At 44.5% G+C, this 21,849-nt stretch overlaps 1 protein-coding gene across 1 annotated transcript in view; it reads right to left on the reverse strand.

Moving 5' to 3' along the window:
* Window positions 1-641: 641 nt before the first annotated feature.
* Window positions 642-21,849, reverse strand: part of MARCHF1 (membrane associated ring-CH-type finger 1) — a 248,870-nt gene continuing 227,662 nt past the window's right edge. Inside the window, exon 7 of the mRNA XM_033941799.1 lies at window positions 642-1,506. Coding sequence (XP_033797690.1) covers window positions 1,205-1,506 — 302 coding nt within the window. The 3' untranslated portion in view covers window positions 642-1,204. The remainder of the gene's footprint in view (window positions 1,507-21,849) is intronic.

Consider the following 21,849-nt stretch of genomic DNA (forward strand, 5'->3'; position numbering starts at 1 on the left):
ATCCAAAATAACACTTTACAAGTACAGTGGTGCCTCGCATAACGGACGCCTCGCACAGCGAACGCTGCGCATAACGAACTTTTTGTCTTGCTCCCTATAACGAACTTCGTTTCACACAACGAAGTCGCCCGAGGGGCCCGGGGGGGGGGGGGGGGGCGGAACTACTCTCGCCGCTTCCTAATGTGAGCCGGGAACAGCAGCACCCTCCTGTCTGAATGCAGTGTTCCATCATCTCCCTCCACCTTACCTTAGATGCCGAGTTTTCCGGCTTTCTTTTTCGGCCAGCCACACACTTTCAAAGAGCAGCACATGCGCGCATGCTCTGTTGTTCAATCTTCTCCTCTGACGCAACCGGAAACCGGAAGTTGCAGGAGAGGAGAACATTGATCAACTCCAGCAGCTGCGCGTGCACAGCTTTTTGAAAGCGTGCGGCTGGGTGAAAAAGAAAGCTGGCAAACTCTGCATATAAGGTGAGGTGGAGGGAGGGAAATGTAGGGCTGCAGAACGAATTATTTTGTTTTACATGTATTCTTATGGGAAAACGCGTTTCACACAACGAACTTTTCGCATAACAAACTTGCTCCTGGAACGAATTAAGTTCGTTGTGTGAGGCACCACTGTATACTGAAAAGAATTCACACAACCACAGGTGCCCTTCTAACATCAGTGATGCAAACGCCTGCTAAGACATCTGGCTCAGTTACTGCATACAAACACTTTACTTTTACCATGAGATTTATGAAGTAAGTTCCATGGCTGACCAAGGTTATAAGAAGAAATTCCTTTTTGATTTTTTTATTGTATATAGGTACCTCAAAGTACCTATATACTTAGTTATAAAAAAGTAAAATGAGGCCCCAGTAGTAACAAATACTTTAACTGGAAAAATAATTTTCCCTGTATATAGAACTATTGCATTTCCAACATACAGATGTTCAGTTATCAAGTTTCTTCATAAAACTGTATGCCATCACAAAGAGTTCTCCTATTTTTGCCTTCTACACTTTATCTCTCGCAAATGAGTTCAGGAAATGCTGTCCATAGGATCAGGTTGTGGGTGAGAAAAGTCTATATTTCTCCACATTCCTCTTGATGATCAAGTTTTTGGCAGGACATGATCAAGTCTTTTCTGTATAGTGGCTTTTTGACATAGAAAATGCTTACTATACATTTAAAATTTTTCCCCATTAATATAACAATGCCATCAAACAGGCATGACTTCAGGTGCAGGGCCCTCTGAGCACTGCTGTGAGTTTGTTCCTGTCTGTGATACTGGTACTATCACGGTATCCTTAATGCCAATATTTTGATTTACTGAAGAAGTCTTTTCCTCCAACTTTTTGGCTGTGTCTGGGCAATTCTGCACAAAGATCACTCGGTTGTAAGCCTTCAGCCTGCGCCACAGCTGAATATAAACTTTACACTGTACATACATGAACACGAGGCCTCCTGTGAATCCAATGGCCACCACCACCAGTTTTGTCCAAAATGGCCATTCAAGGACACCTTGAAAATAAACAAGTAAAAAATATTAGTCTCAATTTGGCTTTTTCTGGTAAGTAAATGGCTTTCTTGAGGAGATTCATATTAGCTGTGGCTATCTGAATTGTGCCATTGAGAATGCATGTATTGTAAAAAGGTATTACTACAATTAATATTCTGTTGCTGTTGGAAGAACCTGAATCACATAACAAAAATACTTGCCTCAGGTCCTATAGACATTCAGTCAAGAGCTAAATAAATAGACTTGTATGAACTAGGGCAGGAGCAATTTTCATACGCTCCTGCCCCATGCAGAGCTGCTGTGAGTTCTCATGGCAACCTTGCGAGACTGCAAGAACTCACGAGGTTGCTGTGAGAACTGGTATTAACTTACTGATGTTAGCATATTCAAAAAATGCTACCTCACAGGAGCAAGTCACTAACTAGTGTCCTCCTGCCTCTGCATTTTTCATACCCATGCAAAAATAAATTTTTTACAGAATATCAGAAAGTTATGGAGGATATTTGATGAAATAGAATGAAAGATAGGAAGAAGCAACAGAAGAAGTACTTTTAAGCAGTTAATAAAATCTACCTTTCTTTTCACAAAAGACCCCAGAAGACCAAAGATATTTTTTCTCAGAGGTTAAAAGCATTTGGCCTTAGAAGCATTTTTGAGCTCACCAAATGCTTATCTGAATGTCGGGCTCATTTTCTGAGATCCAAAATAATAGCAGATCATATGGTGCAACCATTGTGGGGCCTGTATCACAGGGTAGTATGGTGAGATGCCTTTCTAAGTTAGAATGGCTGGATTCATTCCTTGGTCTTCTTGCTCCTGACCGTATTGGGCCCAGTATTCTAAGTAAGTTTAATGGATGGCAAGGCTCCTGTTTGTTTAAGTTGTGCCCAGTGAGCCGGTCACCTATCTCCTGCACCCACCCATAAGAATTTTTGAACCGACTTCTGCCTCCCCCTCCCCTTTTTGCACCACTCCTGATTCCCAACAGCCCCTCCCTTCTCCAGGACTTACCTATCGGTCCTATGTGGTCCCTGTAGTTCCTAAGTGAAAACGGCCAGCCTTGAGGTGGTGTAGTCTTTTGGTACTATTGCTACTACATCAAGACTAACACTAAAGGTTGTGGTAGCCAATTTCACTTAAGAACCAGAAGGAGCAGGAGTGGGTGGGGTTCACTTCTGTTCTAAAGAACACTAAACCATCAAGGCTGGAAGTAAGGCTGTGGGGGGGGGGGGGGGAGGGGCAGAGGGATTGGATGGTGCTCAAGGAATGCCTGGACTCTGCTTAAGTTCTGGTGGCTAGCTTCAGTTCAGTTAAGCCTAGATATTCAATGCGGGTACCCACAAATGGCCTGGTATTGAATATTAGCCCAGGATGGCCAGCCTTTAAAGTAATACTGACCACTTCTTTAAATGGGAATATTGACTGGACTGTCTCGGACTGCTCTTTGAAGCCCATATTGACACAGGAGATAATTCTAAACATGCAGTCATATCAGTTTCTGTTCACCTGGACCTCACCTTGAATAAATCTAATTGCTGCTACTAATATGATTGATGCATGCGGTGCTGTACACAAATATGTAGATAATCCTTTTTTGACAATTTACTTTCAATTTATGACAAAACACAACAATAAAAGATTATGGAGCTTCATTTGTTACTGGAATATTTAAAACAACCAAAGTATTAAAGAATCATATAAAAGGTTAAGATTTAAAAGCAGCCTTGGAAAGGTCAGTTGAATAGGGTCAGAGACAGCATGACAAACCAACTGAAGAAGTCTATTTTTTGCATACAGCTCAGTAAAATGGAAGGAATGGAGTACAAGGGGGTGCTGAAAAGTTCTCAGCCCAACTAACTTCCTAAATTCTGAGCTTTATTTTGCCACACTGAAAAGCTGAAAAGTGTTATTTTATTTTGCAGCGTGCCAATTTGAAGAATCGTAATGCTATGTTTTGACATTGTTTCAGGTCATTGATTAAACCATATCAACTAAAAGTGTAGAATTTCCAAGCTGTCATGAATTTCCTATTCCTGCAGAAGAAAACTCCAACGGAAATCCATGAATGTATGATGCAAACATTGAGTGACAAATGGCCATCATAATCCACAGTGAAGAAGTGGTGTGCAAACTTTCAGCGTGGAGATTTCAAGACCGAAAATGCAGCAAGGTTTGGGAGGCCTCAAATGGTGTCAACTCCTGAAATAGTTGACCATGTCCATGACATGATTTTGGCAATATCAGCTATATTGCTGAGACACTACAGGAATCCAGGGAATGTATTGGATGTATAATCCATGAGCAGCTGGGTATGCAGAAGCTGTCGGCCAAGTGGGTACCCAAATGTTTGAACGCTGATGAGAAACAATGTCGAGTGAACACTTCCAAGTAGATTATGCAGCATTTTCAGCAAGCTTATGCCAACATTTTGAAATGACTACTGTTTATGAAACATGGTTAAACCTCTGTGATCCTGAGACAAAACAACAATGCATGCGATGGATCGAGACAATGTGATATGCCAGTGATATTTTTTTGTGTGTTTTTTGGCACATATATTAATTTTATAGATATGAGTTTCAGTTCATGTTCACAAGAGGTCCATTGATGTTCTTAGTGACCAGATCCTTTGGTAGATGGTCCTAAATAATTGTTCCTTGGAGTTTATGGTCTGCATAGGCACAGAAAACCAAGGGCTCTTGTTTTTCCTCAATTATTTTTCACTTGGCTATTATTTTTGACAGTAGGCTTATTCTCAGTACTATCTAGTGAGGGATTTACATATATGAACCATCTATACATGCTCCCCCTCCCATCCAGTCCTCAATAGTTCTTCCCTACCTAACATGTGTATACTATACTCTCTTTTCTCGCAGACCATCCCTACTTCTTTTTCAACCCATCCCTGCTTTAATGTCTTCTTCATCCTCTTCTTATGTGTTCCTCATTTATTTCTCCCATTATATACATTATAACCTTATCTTACATTCTTCTGCTCCCTATTTCCTCCTGACATGACCTGCCTTGACCTCTAATTCTTCCCTCCATTAGGTTCCTGCTCATCTCAACTAGGTCAGTTCCCCTCCCAAGCTAGGCTCATCCAGCCTTCCTAAGCAGATTTATCTAATTTTTCAAGTTTTTTATCCCCAGTATTCCTGACAAGGATCATATTCCTACTCCCCCTTCAGAGACCCAAAACATCTTGACACCATTCATATCTTCCCATCCTCTGAAATTCATTGAAGTACAATAACAGTTCCACATGAGCTGCTCTACTACCTGAATACACAAACTTTAGCTCAGCAGTCAGTTGCTCCACAGCCTTCTAGTGGTCACAAATCAAGTGGTTGGCTTGGTAAGCTGTGTTAGTACTGACTATAGGCTAACCAATGCCTTCTGCAAAAATGGAAAATGTCATCTTATTTGGTGGTAGCATCTTTGGCACAATGCCTTCTCCTTTCTTAGTGGTGACTCCAGCAACATCCCTCTTTCCCTCTCCTTATACCTAACATAAGAATTGCCGCTGCTGGGTCAGACCAGTGGTCCATCATGCCCAGCAGTTCGCTCACGCAGCGGCCCTCTGGTCAAAGACCAGCACCCTAACCGAGACTAGCCCTACCAGCGTCCGTTCTTGTTCAGCAGGAACTTGTCTAACTTTGTCTTGAATCCCTGGAGGGTGTTTTCCCCTACAACAGCCTCCGGAAGAGTGTTCCAGCTTTCTACCACTCTCTGGGTGAAGAAGAACTTCCTTACGTTTGTACGGAATCTATCCCCTTTCAACTTTAGAGAGTGCCCTCTCGTTCTCCCTACCTTGGAGAGGGTAAACAACCTGTCCTTATCTACTAAGTCTATCACCTTCAGCACCTTGAATGTTTTGATCATGTCCCCTCTCAATCTCCTCTGTTCGAGGGAGAAGAGGCCTAGTTTCTCTAATTTTTCGCTGTACAGCAGCTCCTCCAACCCCTTAATTATCTTAGTCGCTCTTCTCTGGACCCTTTCGAGTAGTACCGTGTCCTTCTTCATGTACGGCGACCAGCGCTAGACGCAGTAGTCCAGGTGAGGGCGCACCATGGCCCGGTACAGCAGCATGATAACCTTCTCCGATCTGTTCGCGATCCCCTTCTTTATCATTCCTAGCATTCTGTTTGCCCTTTTTGCTGCCACCGCACATTGCGTGGATGGCTTCATCGACTAGTCGATCAGAACTCCCAAGTCCCTTTTCTGGGAGGTCTCTCCAAGTACTGCCCTGGACATCCTGTATTCTTGCATGAGATTTTTGTTACCGATATGCATCACTTTACACATATCCACGTTGAACCTCATCTGCCATGTCGATGCCCATTCCTCGAGCCTGATTATGTCCCCTTCATTTTCCTCCATAGTCTGCCCACTGCAATTTACCCCCCACTATAGCAGTCTTTTTTTTTAACTTAATTGCTATAGGTATAGAAACATAGCAAATGAAGGCAGAAAAGGGCCACGGCCCACTCTAATGACCCACCCCCTTAATTTCTTCCATGAAGCGATCCCATATGCTTATCCCATTTTTTCTTAAAATCTGGCACTCTGCTGGCCTCGATTCCAATGATCAACCACCCTTTCGGTGAAGAAATACGTTGGTAGGGTTATCAGATTTTCCGAAACAAAATTCCGGACTCATAGCCCCGCCCCCTCAGCCTATGCACTTGTTGGGAGGGCATCTGCCCATGCACAGATGCCGTCCCAACGTCACTGTTAGCTGGAAGCTTTCCAAAACCCGAACCAAGTGCCAAGTTTTCAAAGGCCGTCCGAACCTGAGGACTTGTCTGGGGAAATCTGGATGTCTGGTAACCCTATACTTTGGCAACATACTTAAAATGGTTATGCCAATAAAGTTATCTGAATCTCTCCCTTCTCTGTGTTGCTTTCTGCACTTTTCCTTATTGGCAGCTGCAACAGGCTGCAGTGGGAAGCAGAAGTAGTAACTAGGATACAAAAGCCCTTGGGTTTTCCTGTAGCTGTACAGCTTGGAGCTTTCTGCCCCAGATCCATAGGGACAAATATAGAGAGTACTCAGTCACTCGCAGCACTGGCCCCTATCTATGCAGGTGCTGGTAATATTCAGTTATCCCAGGACAAGCAGGCAGGTATTCTCACTAGTGGGTGATGTCATCCGACAGAGCCCCGATACGGACATCTTGAAAGCATGTCTTGCTTGAAGAAACTTAGAAGTTTCGAGATGCCCGCACCGCGCATGCGCCAGTGCCTTCCCGCCCGATGTACCGGGCGTGTCTCCTCAGTTCTTTTCTTTCCGCGGAGCTGAGAAGTTATCTTCAATCTGCGCTGACTGAATTTCAGTTTTTCTTTGCCTTCTTTACCCGCGTTTTGGTTTATTTCTTTGAATTCACTTTACTTTACTTTATTTAAAAAAAAAAAAGAGTTCAAAATTATTTCTTCCGGCGGTTTGGCCGGCCCGGCCTCGTGGCTGCGGCCTACCTCTTTCGACATTGCAGCGTCGATTTTCCGGCCTATGTCACGGCCAATCACCGGTTTAAAAAAGTGCAGCAAGTGCCAGCGTGCGATTTCGTTGACGGACCCGCATCGACGCTGCCTCCAGTGTCTTGGTCCGGACCACGTTCCGAAATCGTGCAGGCCTTGTTCCACGCTCACTGCGCGCTCGTTCAAGCGGCGTTGCTTACTTTGGGAGTCGATGTTCAAGATGGAGACTGCCAAGGATCTGTCTGCTTCTACATCTGCTGAGGTTTCGCCGGTCCGCTCGAAACCTGCATCGACGACTTCCGCATCCAGCATCGTGAAGCCAGCATCGTTTACACCGGCTGCGGCTTCCAGTTCCGCTGCGGCGCCTGCCTCTGTCTCTTCGGTTCAGGTACCGCCTTCCACTGTCCCTCCCGTGGTCATCAAGGTGCCCAAAGCTACTAAGCAGAAGCACTTGGCCGCGAAGGAGCGCGAAGACCGTGCAGGAGGACCCCCTTTCGGTGCGGATCCCTCCATATCGGCTTCGCTTCGATCCCTGCTGGAAGCTCAGTTTGTCGAGCTTATGCAAACTATGGGACCCCGGCTTATCGCCAACATTCAGGGTGAAGTCCGAGCACCGGTCCCTGAGGGCGGTCCGCCCCCTCCCCCTCGCCGTTCGATCTCGCTGCTCGACGAGGGGGATCGGCGGAGGGCGGCGGATGCCTCCAGGAGGGCTTCCCTTCCTGATATGCCACCTTTAGAGCCCATTACTCCTCCACGGCAACAGGGCGCTGGGACGGTCCCTGATATTCGGAGTCCTGGGCATACTGCATCGCAGGAAGAGTTCTTCCGCACTCCATACCAGACTTGGGTGGCGCTGCGTGAGTCCGCGTCCTTGCCACCTCTGCGATCCACCGCTTCGAGCCCCATCCATTCCTTAGAGGCTTCGGGGGATCGTGCGATGCACAGAAGTTCTCGCTCCCCATCCTGGCACCGGGAGGGGCATCGTTCTCGTCACTCATCTCGACACTCCTCACGTCATTCGGAAGTGTCCCCACAGAAAAAGATGCAACGTTTGGGATACTCATCGTCCGATGTTTCCCAACCGGAGGGACCAGAGTATGAGGAACCATCTACCTCTTATTCTCCATGCCGGTCTCAGCTCTCCCTAGACCCGGAGGCTTCCACTTCGTCTAGTCCGTCTCGGCGGCCGGCCTTGGCGGACCAATTGTCTTTCTCATCTTTTCTCCGACAGATGGCGGATGACTTAGATGTGACTTTGGATACTGGATCTAAATATTCTAAAGAGTATTTGGATACGATGCATTTGCCTCACCCTCCGGCGGAGACTCTTCGGCTTCCTTTGCATAAATTGCTGGACCAGACTTTCATGCGCTGTTTTGAGACACCGTATTCTATCCCTGCGGTTCCCAGTAAGCTGGATGCTCGATACCGCATCGTTCACCACAAGGGGTTTGAGGGAGCTCAACTTTCTCATCAGTCTCTTCTGGTCGAGTCTTCTCTCAAGCGTTCTCACCCTTCCCAGGTCTACGCTTCTGTGCCTCCGGGCAGGGAGGGGAGAACGATGGACAAGTTTGGTAGACGAGTTTACCAAAATTCGATGATGGCGACTCGAGTGCTCAATTACAAATCAATCTTCTGGAGCTCAGGGCCATCTTCAATGCTCTCCAAGCTTTTCAGCATCTGCTTCACGACATGGTGGTCCTTATTCGCACAGACAATCAGGTCGCCATGTATTATGTCAACAAACAAGGGGGCACGGGCTCGGCCCCTCTTTGTCAGGAAGCTCTTCGAGTCTGGGATTGGGCGGTTCGCCACAACACCTTCCTCAGAGCTGTCTACATTCAGGGGAAGGACAACGTCTTGGCAGACAAATTGAGTCGTCTTCTCCAACCTCACGAATGGACGCTCCATTCCAAACCCCTTCATCAGATCTTCGCTCAGTGGGGAACGCCTCAGATAGACCTCTTTGCAGCGCCCCACAACTTCAAACTGCCTCAGTTTTGCTCCAGGATCTACACTCCTCTCCGCCTCGAGGCAGACGCCTTTCTACTGGAGTGGGGGAATCGCTTCCTTTATGCGTTTCCTCCCTTTCCTCTCATTCAGAAGACTCTGGTCAAGTTAAGATCAGACCATGCCACCATGATCCTGATTGCTCCTCGGTGGCCCAGACAACCTTGGTTCTCCCTTCTACTTCAACTCAGCAGCAGGGAGCCAATACTTCTTCCAGTGTTTCCTTCACTGCTTACTCAACATCAAGGTTCACTGCTTCATCCCAGCCTGCAGTCTCTCCACCTGACAGCCTGGTTCCTTTCAACATGACCCCTCACCAGTTCTCTCAAGCTGTGAGGGAGGTCTTGGAGGCTTCCAGGAAGCCTGCTACTCGACAATGCTATTCCCAAAAATGGACGAGATTCTCGACCTGGTGTATTTCCAATGCTACAGAACCTCAGAAAGCTTCTCTATCGTCTGTATTGGACTATCTTCTACACCTGTCCCAGTCTGGTCTCAAGTCTACCTCTATACGAGTCCATCTGAGTGCTATTGCGGCTTTCCATCAGCCTCTAAACGGGAAACCTTTATCTGCTCATCCTGTGGTTTCCAAATTTATGAAAGGACTTTTTCATGTCAATCCTCCTATCAAACCTCCTCCTGTGGTTTGGGATCTCAATGTTGTCCTGTCTCATCTTATGAAGCCTCCGTTTGAACCTCTCAAAACGGCTCCTCTTAAGTATCTCACCTGGAAGGTGGTTTTCCTGGTGGCCCTCACGTCAGCCCGCCGAGTCAGTGAGCTTCAGGCCCTAGTGGCAGATCCACCCTTCACTGTATTCCATCATGACAAGGTGGTTCTCCGTACTCATCCAAAATTCTTACCTAAAGTGGTCTCTGAATTTCACATCAATCAATCCATCGTGCTTCCAGTGTTTTTTCCAAAGCCTCATTCTCATCCTGGGGAATCTGCTTTGCACACTCTGGACTGTAAACGTGCTCTGGCTTTCTACTTGGATCGCACAAAGCCCCACAGGACTGCACCTCAACTTTTCGTCTCCTTTGATCCAAACAAGTTGGGACGACCTGTATCGAAGCGCACCATCTCTAACTGGATGGCGGCTTGTATCTCTTCCTGCTATGCCCAGGCTGGATTATCCCTTCCCTGTAAGGTCACAGCCCACAAGGTCAGAGCAATGGCAGCCTCTGTAGCCTTCCTCAGATCGACACCGATTGAGGAGATTTGTAAGGCTGCCACTTGGTCCTCGGTTCACACATTCACCTCTCATTATTGTCTGGATACTTTCTCCAGACGGGATGGACAGTTTGGCCAAACTGTATTACAAAATTTGTTCTCTTAAGTTGCCAACTCTCCCACCATCCCATTGGGGTTAGCTTGGAGGTCACCCACTAGTGAGAATACCTGCCTGCTTGTCCTGGGATAAAGCAATGTTACTTACCGTAACAGTTGTTATCCAGGGACAGCAGGCAGCTATTCTCACGTCCCACCCACCTCCCCTGGGTTGGCTTCTCAGGCTAGCTACCTGAACTGAGGAGACACGCCCGGTACATCGGGCGGGAAGGCACTGGCGCATGCGCGGTGCGGGCATCTCGAAACTTCTAAGTTTCTTCAAGCAAGACATGCTTTCAAGATGTCCGTATCGGGGCTCTGTCGGATGACATCACCCACTAGTGAGAATAGCTGCCTGCTGTCCCTGGATAACAACTGTTACAGTAAGTAACATTGCTTTCTGGCCCCTGCATAGGTAAGTAGCCTAATTTAGGATAGCTGCAATGAATATAACTTCTCACCCTCCCTCTCACTCCCCCAGTATAGGTAGGTCCCTCAGGCCTACCTTCTGTCCCTGGTAGTTTGTGGGGGTAGGAGCAAAGGCCACTCGCTCCTGTCCCTTACGGCCTCTAAAAGAAAATGGCTATTGTGACTTTTGTAGTACTGTGAACTTCTGTGAGAGGTTGTGGCAGCCATTTTCTTTTAGTGGCTGAAAGGGACAGGAGCGAGTGCCATCAATAACCCCATGGACCAACAGGGGCAAAAGATAGACTGGAGGGTAGACAGAAGTACCTCTCAAGGGAGTGGGAGGGAGAGAGTTTGCAAACATTGTGGTGGACTGGGGAAGGGGAGGAGGGGTTTTTATAAAGGATTTAGAAGGGCTTAAAAAAAGTTATGAGGGTCGCAGCCGATATTCAGCCAAAGTTTGCATTATTGTCTAATGTGGGACCCGGCTGAATATTGGTCAGGCACAGATAAGCTACGGCAGCCTATCCACTCACATGTAGCCCCCTAATATTCAGTGCCAGTGCCTGGATGTGGTCTGGCACTGAATACTGGTGGCAAATTCAGGCACCATTGGATAGTGTTTAAAAATTAACACTAACCGCCATCAGCTGAATATTTTTCCAGACTTTTTTTTATGCTCAGCTTTGTTACTAAGTGTTCATTTATGAAAGCTCAAAATCAAACTCAGGGAATATAAATATAATATTTGGTGGATCCAAATGATGAACAGTTCAAGTATATAAATAACTGATCTCCTCCCTATATCCTTTTAAATTTAATACATTATATGTGAACTAACTTCAGAAGTGCTCAGAACCCGCAGGTAGCGAAGCTGCAAAAGGGGACACGCCCCAAAATGCAAACCCCCTTGGTCTATCACTGCACTGCCTCCTACACTGAGTTTGTTTAAATAAAGAAGAAAATCACATTAAAATAATATAATAAAATTATTTAAACAGACTCAGTGTAGGAGGCAGTGCAGTGATAGACCAAGGGGGTTTGCATTTTGGGGCATTTATGAAGGCTGTCAGTCAATAAATATTTTTAGGGTTTGTATATCAAACTAAGATTTAGAGGTCAACTATTATCCTCAGTCTGCAGTCACTGTAATTTTGAAAGACTGATATCATCTAAAAATGTTTTCCATTTTCAAGATCCTCTCTTTTGGCTTTTATATATAATGTCAACAAATACGGAGGGAAAAACTTGCAAATCAGTTAGCTTGCACAAACTTCATAGATCACATCTTTTACGCAAGGATATAATTTTGTGAAGTTTTTGAAGGAAAACAAAATATCTGCACGAGGACAAACCACTTTGGACAGCACTGCAGAAGTTTGGTGTAAACAATTCAGTTTAAGAACTAGGCAAAAGTTCCGTTATGATTTTGCCACCAGTTTTTTTATTGCACAGATATTTTCTTGTATGATGTAGGCAACTTGATTTTTGGCTTAGTTTTGGACTTTATTCGCTAAGTTGTGTTTATGTAGATGAATACACGTTAATACGTGCGAATGTGATTTAATGAGCACTACATAACATAAACCCTGTGTGAGGGGGGGTCTAAAGAACATTACCACTCCTCTTGCTGGAGACTCTCTCACATTTACAGAGCCACCTGAACTTACATAGTTCCTCCCTAGGGGGAAGTGACACGAAGGGGTGGAGTCAGGGAGCATAAGAGGCAGGGCCAGAGCTGGGGTTAAGGGGGACCCAGAGAGTGGAAGGAAGCAGTGTCCCCCGATATATGCCTTATCTACAACTGCTAGATATTCTGCTTGGTAGAGGTAAGTCTATTACTTTTTGCTGAATACTTGTGAGCCTTATTCTGAGATCTGGCTGGGGCTAGACCTGGTTACCTGACTGAGAGCGACTTTTGCGAGACCGTTTTGGAGCACGGCAGTCACAAGACACGAGCCGTGTCTTGGAGTCCCGTCAATCACCAACCCGTCTCAGACCTTATAGAATAAAGAGACTTTTCTTGCGTGGCCAGCCCTGTGAAGTAATAGGACCCGGGGTTTGAGTTAATAGAAAGTTTTTGTGTTACCTTCTATGAATGCAGCTGGCTGTTTTTGCACCAACCAACACCTAACCCTTGCTCAAGCTATGATATTTTGTAATTCTCTGTGAATCCTATATCCTAACTATGGGGGCCCCGTTAATAAAGCTTAGCAAGTGATAAATGGACTGCTGTGTGTCCTATTTTATACCTATTGGCCATGTGGTACTTAGAGCATGCTAATGCCCATTAGCTCAGGCTAAGCTATAGTAAAAGGGTTCCTATGCCTTTAACTCAAATTAAAGTGTGTTAATACATAACACAGATTAATAAATGAGCACTTTATTAGTCCTACATTTCTGTGTGATCATACAGGGGACGTTTCCAATAAATATCAAATCTACAGTTCACAATCTAGGGCTGATGCACTAAAGTACACTAGACTTTGTGCATAAGTTTGCTCAGCTTTAGTGCACAAAGTAATTCTGTTCTAAGCTTTGCGTAGATACCAATACACAGCTCATTTATAATCAAGCTAACAAAGTTATTAGCTAGATGCAGAAATGTGGAGAAGACTAAGGGCTCCTCTTACGAAGGTGCGCTAGCGTTTTTAGCGCACACACCAGATTAGTGCCCGCTAGCCGAAAATCTACCGCTGGCGTGTGCACGCGGCAATTTAGCGCACATTAAGGTCCTAGCGCACCTTCGTAAAAAGGAGCCCTAAGGCCTTAACTGCAAGCATATATGAAGTGTAAATTTTTTCTGGATTCTATAAAGAGCATGGGTAAAAACAAAAAAAGAAAACTGAGGGGCTGGTCTTTTGATTTTATTGTGTACATAAAGATTTGAGCACTAAAAATCTATATCAGCATTGGTATTGCATGTGCTAGAATGTTATTCCACACGATAATAAGTAGATGTGTTCACATGCAAATCCAGCTAAAAACCTTTGGAAGTTCATATTTACTTTAGGTGTTATAAAGAAAGTACATATTCTTGGCCTAAGTCCAAAACAGGTGCCTACATGCAAAATACACCCATGAGCCATCCCCTAACCACACTTACGTTGTGGTAGGCATCTAAACATCCAATTAAGTACAATTTGTATCAAGTACAAGATGCTAGGCATGCCAATGTAGGCACCTAACTTTTAGGCAGGCTATATAGAATCAGGGAATTTATAATCAATCTCATCTCCTTGTCCATTTTCATCTTCAGAAAGTAACTTTTTCTATGATCTTGCTAGGGTTTGTGGTTCAATTTCATCCTATGGTTGATTAATGAACACCTTTAATTTTTACTTTCTTTACCATTTCTGATATTCCTTTTCCATCATCTAATGCATAAACAAACATTGTTAAAGGTTTATGGTGATATTTTTTCTTTAATGTTTCAAGTACCCCCTAGTCTATTGGCTGACACAATGATGTGACATTGGGAGAAAGAAAAATCATTCGTTTTTTAAAAAAATTCTTTATTGATTTTTTTTTTAAACTTCAATAATGCAATACAAATGTAACATGTAATAATACAAAAAAGAAAAATCATTCTAATATCAGCACTGCTCAGTTCATCCTTATGAGGATGAGATGGTGCATTATCACTGAGAACTGCTTTCTTAGGAAGATTTAGCAATTTCAAAAACTTTTCTCCAAATGGAACAAAAATGTCTGTCCATCCCGGCATTCTTCTGGATATTATAGGACACACAGGGCTCCTTTTCCTAAGGTGCGCTAGCATTTTTAGCGCGCACTGCAGATTAGTGCGCGCTGCCCCCCGTGCTATGCGTAAAAACTAATGCAGGCTCAATGGTGGCATTAGCGTCTAGCGTGAGCGACAATGCAGTACACGCTATGCCTATGCTAAAACCCCTAGTGCAGCTTAGTAAAAGGAGCCCAAAATGAAGCAGGAGCCAAGTTTTTTTTTTAAAGCTCTTGGAGTTTTTGACTTTCCAGTAAATGATTTAATTTATGCTTACTAATTGCATTACTACAGGCTAGAATAGTTGCTTTTTCATTAATTTGTTTATAATTGGGAACTGAGGCTTTGAGCCGTAAAGCTGGAATTTTTGCTGGCAACATTTTAGAATTTAAACCAGTTTCATTGCAGTTGTATATCTGTTCCCTTGATACTCCTTTTCTGATAAAAGCCAAAGAATCTGCTCACAGATTATCCCCAGAATTATTGAACTGTTTTATTTCATATCTTTTTTTTCCCCCCCAGAGATTAAGCCTCCTTGAGATGCAAATCTATCTCTTGCATATTTATTGTGGATATAATGAAAACCTGACCTGGCTCCGGCTCTCGAGGACCGGAATTGCCTACCCCTGCTCTATCCTTTGAGAAGCCACTACCATAACTGCAAAAGACCAAGCGCGCAGCTTAGGGATACTTCTCGATGCAAACCTTTCTCCTGTCATATCTCAGGTAATCTCATTCTACTATTTCCAGCAGCTCAAGGAAAGAAACTACTTCTCTGAACTTGGATTTCTCCCAACTTCTGTATGCCCAACTATGTAGCCCCACATGGACTACTGCAACACACTATTGAATGGACTGACAGCATAAAGTCTCCAGCGCCACAAAGTACCACAATTAGATTCCTAAAGAACCCCTATGCTCATAACCCTGTCTCACAAGCACTGTCTTCATACCACTGGCTACCCGTTACCAAAGGTTGCATCTTCAAAGCTTAGTAATAGCATAGAAGTCCTTGCACACCATGACACCCGGCTACATAGCAGCCAAGCTTCCTCCTTGCATCCCAAACAGACCACAACTCCCAGGAGGAAACATCTGCAAATATCCCCCTCCCCAGTCATGCCCTCCAATTCCAGAGCGCTAGCCACCGATCCTACTCCCATTTCCTACAAAGCTACTGAAATTGACTGCCTCATCATACCAGATCGCTCAAAGGGCTTCTGGGCTTTAGGAAAGCAACAAAAACTTACCTCTTCCCATAAATCCCTTTGCCTAGTATCCTCTTAGTAGAACACCCAAGTACAATACCTTAATCCTCTTCATTGCAATGGACCATCACATCCACCATCCTCTTCCAATTTAACAGACTATCCAGTCACTCCTTTCCAATTAAATGTATGCTTAATGTACGCTGAACAAATCCACTCTATGTGAGCTTAAGATAAACTCGGTATATATATATATATATATTTTTTTTTTAAATAATAATTTATAGTCCGCATATCCTACAATTCTGTGCAGATTACAAATTATTCAGGTACTCAAGCATTTTTCCCTAACTGTCCCTATGGCCTCCCACTCTAATTAATGTACCTGGGGCAATGGGGATTAAGTGACTTTCCCAGGGTCACAAGGAGTAGTGGAGGATTCGGTGTCAGGTCAAAAGCGCGCCGGGACAAAGGCGCGCGCAGACAATTGAGCGCAGCGTGGAGGCGCGCGCCGCAGAAAATTACAGTTTTTACGGCTCCGCCGGGGGGGCGAACCCCCCCCCACTTTACTTAATAGAGATCACGCCGCGTTGTGGGGGCATTGTTGGGGGTTGTAACCCCCCACATTTTACTGAAAACTTCACTTTTTCCCTGTTTTTAGGGAAAAAGTTAAGCTTACAGTAAAATGTGGAGGGTTACAACCCCCCAAACCCCCCACAACGCCGGTGCGATCTCTATTAAGTAAACTGGGGGGCTCCCCAACAAAACCCCCTGTCGGAGCCCCTAAAAACTGTAATTTTCTTCGGTGCGCGCCTCCGTCTTGCGCTCAGTTGTTGGCGCACACCTTTGTCTTTCGCTGAGTTGTCTATGAACCGGAGGATTCAAACCCTCATCCTCAGGGTGCCACACACTGCACCCCACACTTAAGATGAAAACAAAATTGTTAAGATGATCACATTTTATGCAAAACTTGACTCTTGGTGTATGTAGACCTAAGCAATTCATACTCGTCATGGCAGCGACTTGTATATCATAGGCAATTTTATATTCTGATGTATACTGATGCATGGCTGTTGAAGCAATTTGTATATTACTTGTATTTTTATATTTTGCATGTATGTGTGTATTTTGGTTAGAGTGATGGTTGTGTTGATGTGATCTGTATGCTAAATGTAATGTTTTATTTTGTATGTAAAAGTGTTACTTGCCCTGGATAAGGGCGGGAGAAAAACAAATAAACAATCTATACTCTACAAATGTAAATGTTAACCTGTGCATTATGTATGTCAACCTTATAATCCATTCTGAACTCATTGAGGAGGACGGGATATAAAATGAACCAAATAAATAAATAGACTCCCCACTCCAAGTCTGGCTGAAGTTTTTTGAATGGAATCATCCTTGTCCATTCTTTTTATTTTTTTGTCCATTCTTTTTGAAGCTTCAAATTTCTGTTCTATAGACAGTAGAATTCTTTTTCTAAAGATTTTGACTTTCCATTGTAGAGAAACAGGGTCACAGGTACAGCTGACTCGGTTTTAAATGAAAAGAGATCTGAGAAGAAGAATAAAAAGTAAATGTAAAAGAAAAAGGAGTAATAAGAGTTTCAAAACTTTATGTCCCCATAAATCCTACCTAGCACTGCCATCTTTAAACTGAATAGGACACCAGGAACGAGAAAGAGAAAGCCGCGTGCATCTCAGTGATGATGCAGAGACATCAGCAAAGGTTTGTTGGATAAACCAGAAGGTCAAATAAGTGAGACACTACAGTGTTTTAAATTATAAATTGCTTTGAAGGTCAGGTTTTGAAGGCCAGCTACGGAAAGGTTATAAACTAAATTAAAACAGTCTAACCACCTACCAGAGACGGCTATAAGTTTTAAAAGAAAAAAAAAAAAAAAGACGTGCATAGTGGTCTTTTATTTTATACAAGTTTCCATTACCATTTCAGTTGCCTGCTACCTCTGCACCCAAAGGCCGTGAGATCAAACCACAGTGTTCCTCCTTGTGACCCTGGGTAAGTCACTTAATCCTTTAGTGCCCTCCATTTTGAATGTCAGCTTTGAAATGCCAAAGCCACAAAAAAAATCGGTATACAAGTCCCCATTCCTTTTCCCCTTTCACTGTTTGACATGTTATGGTAGCTTCTGCACATAATCCAGAAGGAGTAAAACATTGTGGGGTCCTTTTACTAAAGTGTGTTAAACACTTAGGACTAAGGCCTAGATTCACTAAACTCACCGATCTGGGCCCAACTCTTGACGGGTGACCGATTCACTAAAGAGTCCCCATGCAAATGAAGCGATCGGACGCGCACCCCACAGCGACCCCATGGATTGCTGCAGAGCGATCCAGACGCATGCGCAGACCATCCTCTTTGCCTGTAGATGTGATCCGCGCATGTGCTTGCTCTCCGCATAAGCTTGAGGTCAAAACTAAAGATGGAGGCCCCACGAGTAGACTTCAGGAATCATTTTAATGGAACAGAACACGCTTTGCAGCCAGACTACGGAATAACACAGAACAGAACATGCCATAGTGCAGCCCCACTTTAAACCCATGGGTTAAAAATGCGGGTTAAAACCACAGACTTGCACTGCGCTTTTTGCACAAGGGAGATGTTTTATTTTGATGATTTTATTTTTGATACTGGGATTTCAGGGCTGCAGAGCTGGGATTTCAGGGCAGCAGAGAACAGGACAGTCGACAAGGATGTGACAAGGTCCTCAGTCGCTTCTTTTTGGATCGGCAAGCCCAATCGGTGTTCCTGCTTCTGTTTAGTGAATCGCAGTCTTCCTACTTATGCAGGCAATTTCCTCTCATTTGCATGTGCGGATCAGATTGGATTGGAGATTGATTGCACAGCTGTTTAGTGAATTGGGTCAGGAAACGATCGCAAAACCATTGGTACAGTGAATCTAGTCCTAAGTTCTATATATGGCACTGGAAAAAATTGATGCACAATAAAAACTCAGTTAAGTTACACACGCAAAATATCTGCCTCATAAAAAAAAAAAAAAAGACAGGGAGACCTGTCAAATGGCCGAGGGCTCCCCCTGGAAAATGTGATTTCCCCCCCTTGGCAACCCACAAATAGCAGGAGGGATGTCCACTCCCTCCTGCCACCACCCGACGTTGCCCTCCCCGCCTGTACAAATATGGCAGGAGGGATACCAACTTTCCCTCCTGCCACCAACAGACACTCACCTTAACCCCCGACTAGCACAGTATTCACCCCCCCTGACTGGCACGGTCCGCCCCTGGCACCAAAAAGTTGGGAGCAGGAGGGGTACTCAGTCCCTCCTGCTCCATAGGCCTCACAGACAGAAATGGTGATGCGTTTGGTTTTGAGAAAAGTGAAGCCAAAATCAAAGAAGATGTTTTTGTTGGACCCGAAATCCGTGAACTGATCCTTGATGATGCATTCAAACAGAAGCTGAACCCAGTTGAATCAGCAGCATGGGAAGCATTCGTGCAGGTTGTTCAGAATATTCTTGGTAACCACAGATCAGAGAATTATGCTGAGCTTGTGGAGAACATGCTGACAGCATATCAGCTAATGGGTGCTAGAATGTCACTTAAAATGCATTTCTTACATTCTCATCTTGACTTCTTCTTACCCAATCTTGGTCATGTCAGCGATGGGCATGGGGAAAGATTTCATCAAGATATCAAGGTGATGGATAGCATAATCAGCTTACAGAAGAGAAAGGAATGAAGGACAGTACAATGACAGAGGGCACTCACTATATCCCTGGCCCTTCAAACTGATAACGCCTCACGCGTCCTGGGAAGGTTCAATTATTGCTGTAAAACTCTCCTTTCCCTCTCTTAGGGGTAAAAGTAAATCTATTAAGCAATTTAGTCATTCTTTCTCCTTCAAATTTGGAATAACTTGCCACTTTCATTAAGAAACTTAGGCCCCTTATCATTCAGGAAGGCTTTGAAGACAATTCTGTTTGTTAAGCACTTTGGAAATTAACTACTTCTACTTCTACCTCTCCTGCTTTAGTTCTTTTCTCGTCTAGTTCTTTTGTATTTTTCCTTTTCTTAATGTTAACCGAGTTGAGCTCCAAATTGGCTGATGACCCGGTTTATAAAACTGAGTTTTAGTTTAGTATGCCCTGAACCTGCCCGGAAAAAGCCTTCCAAAATGCCCCCTTGAACTCTGAATGCACAGCGTGAGAAACGTCTCACCAGACATCCAGGAAAATGGTTTCGAAAACTGGCACTTGGGTAGTTTTTGGGATGTCATAGTTTCTTGATTATGCCCCTAGTAAAGAACTCAAAACATACCTGTCAAGAGAGAGAATGGAAAGAAGGGAGAAATATTTAACTGGTTTCTTTATTTCTTTTTTCTTTTATTTATTGACAATTGCTGTCTTCTTAAACTTCATTAGAAACATAGAAAAAGACGGCAGAAAAGGGCTATAGCCCACCAAGTCTGCCCATTCCAAATACCCACCCCCTGATTTCACTCCTTTAGGGATCCCATGTGAATATCCCATTTTCTCTTAAAATCTGACACGCTGTTGGCCTCAATCACCTGCAGGTGGATCATTGGAACAGACTCCCACTGCAGGTGATTGAGGCCAACAGCGTGTCAGATTTTAAGAGAAAATGGGATATTCACATGGGATCCCTAAGGGAGTGAAATCAGGGGGCGGGTATTTGGAATGGGCAGACTTGGTGGGCTATGGCCCTTTTCTGCCATCTTTTTCTATGTTTCTAATGAAGTATAAGAAGACAGCAATTGTCAATAAATAAGAGAAAAAAGAAATAAAGAAAAACAAATGTTATAAGGAACACTGATATATTCCCTGGTGATCAGTTTGCTATTAAAAGTAATTGATAAGGGTTGCCATGGTTAGTAGATAAAAACCTGGGAAACTTAGATGTTTCAGACACATGGCAGCTGTAAGATTACAGAGAACAAAAGTTGCTACAGTGCCCAGGAAACATTAACTCAAACTTCTTCTTTATTTTTTTGTTTTCAAAGCAAATTTTGGAAACATAGTAGGCTTGCACTCTTTGCTCCTTCACTCTTATGTCTTGGCAACAGACAATGGACCACAAAGTCCAGAATCAAGAGGTGATGATGGTTAGAACGGAGGAAGAGCTGACGTTGTAAGCTAGTCAGGAATCATACTTGCTGTACACATGTTGCATTCTGTCTCTGTCTCTGCAATCTGTTTCATAAAATAAAGCCCCTAGACGGGATGGCAAGTGACTTAGAATAAATATGAGGAAGTATTTCTTTATGGAGATGGTGGCAGATGCATGGAATAGCTTGTCAGCGCAAATGATAATAATAACAACAGAAGACAGTAGTAATAGCACGCTGGTGAGTAGGAAAATGGGGGATCTAGGTGTTAGACCAATTGGCCCATTTAGTCTGTCCATTATTGTATGCATACATTCCAGCTACCAGCTATAGAAGCTTGTTTGCTTGTAGGATATCATAATCATAATAATAATAATAATAATTTTATTCTTATACTAGTATTTTAGCCCGTTACATTAACGGGTGCTAGCTGTCTGTCTTTCTTTCCCCCCCCCACTTCCCTGTGCAGCAGCCACAGCAGCATTCCCCCCTCCATATCCCTGTGCAGCAGCATTTCCCCCACCCTACTTCCCTGTACAGCAGCATTTTGATCCCCCCCCCACTTCCCTGTGCAGCAGCCACAGAAGCACACTTCCCTGTGCAGCAGTAGCATTTCCCTTACCCCCCTTCCCTTCCGCGGTCCTGCCCCCACACACATACTACCCTGTGCAGCAGCAGCATTTCCCGGCCTTCCCTGTGCAGCAGCATTTCCCCACACACACACACACTTCCCTGTGCAGCAGCAGCATTTCCCACCCTTCCCTGTGCAGCAGCAGCATTTCTCTGCCTTCCCTGTGCAGAAGCAGCATTTCCCCCCCCCCACACACACACTTCCCTGTGCAGCAGCAGCAGCAGCAGCAGCATTTCCCAGCCTTCCCTGTGCAGCAGCAGCATTTTCCGTCACCCCCTTCCCAGCCGCCACGTTGAAATTGATAGAAAAGCGCTGCACCGCGCTACCGCTGGCTTCGGCATCTTCTATCCACTGCGGCCAACCCTAGCAGAAACAGGAAGTAGTCAGAGAGGGCGGGCCACAGTGCACAGAAGACGGCGAGGCCAGCATTAGCGCGGT

The sequence above is a fragment of the Geotrypetes seraphini genome, chromosome 1 (genome assembly GCF_902459505.1).
Source record: "Geotrypetes seraphini chromosome 1, aGeoSer1.1, whole genome shotgun sequence".
In the NCBI taxonomy this organism is placed as follows: domain Eukaryota; kingdom Metazoa; phylum Chordata; class Amphibia; order Gymnophiona; family Dermophiidae; genus Geotrypetes; species Geotrypetes seraphini.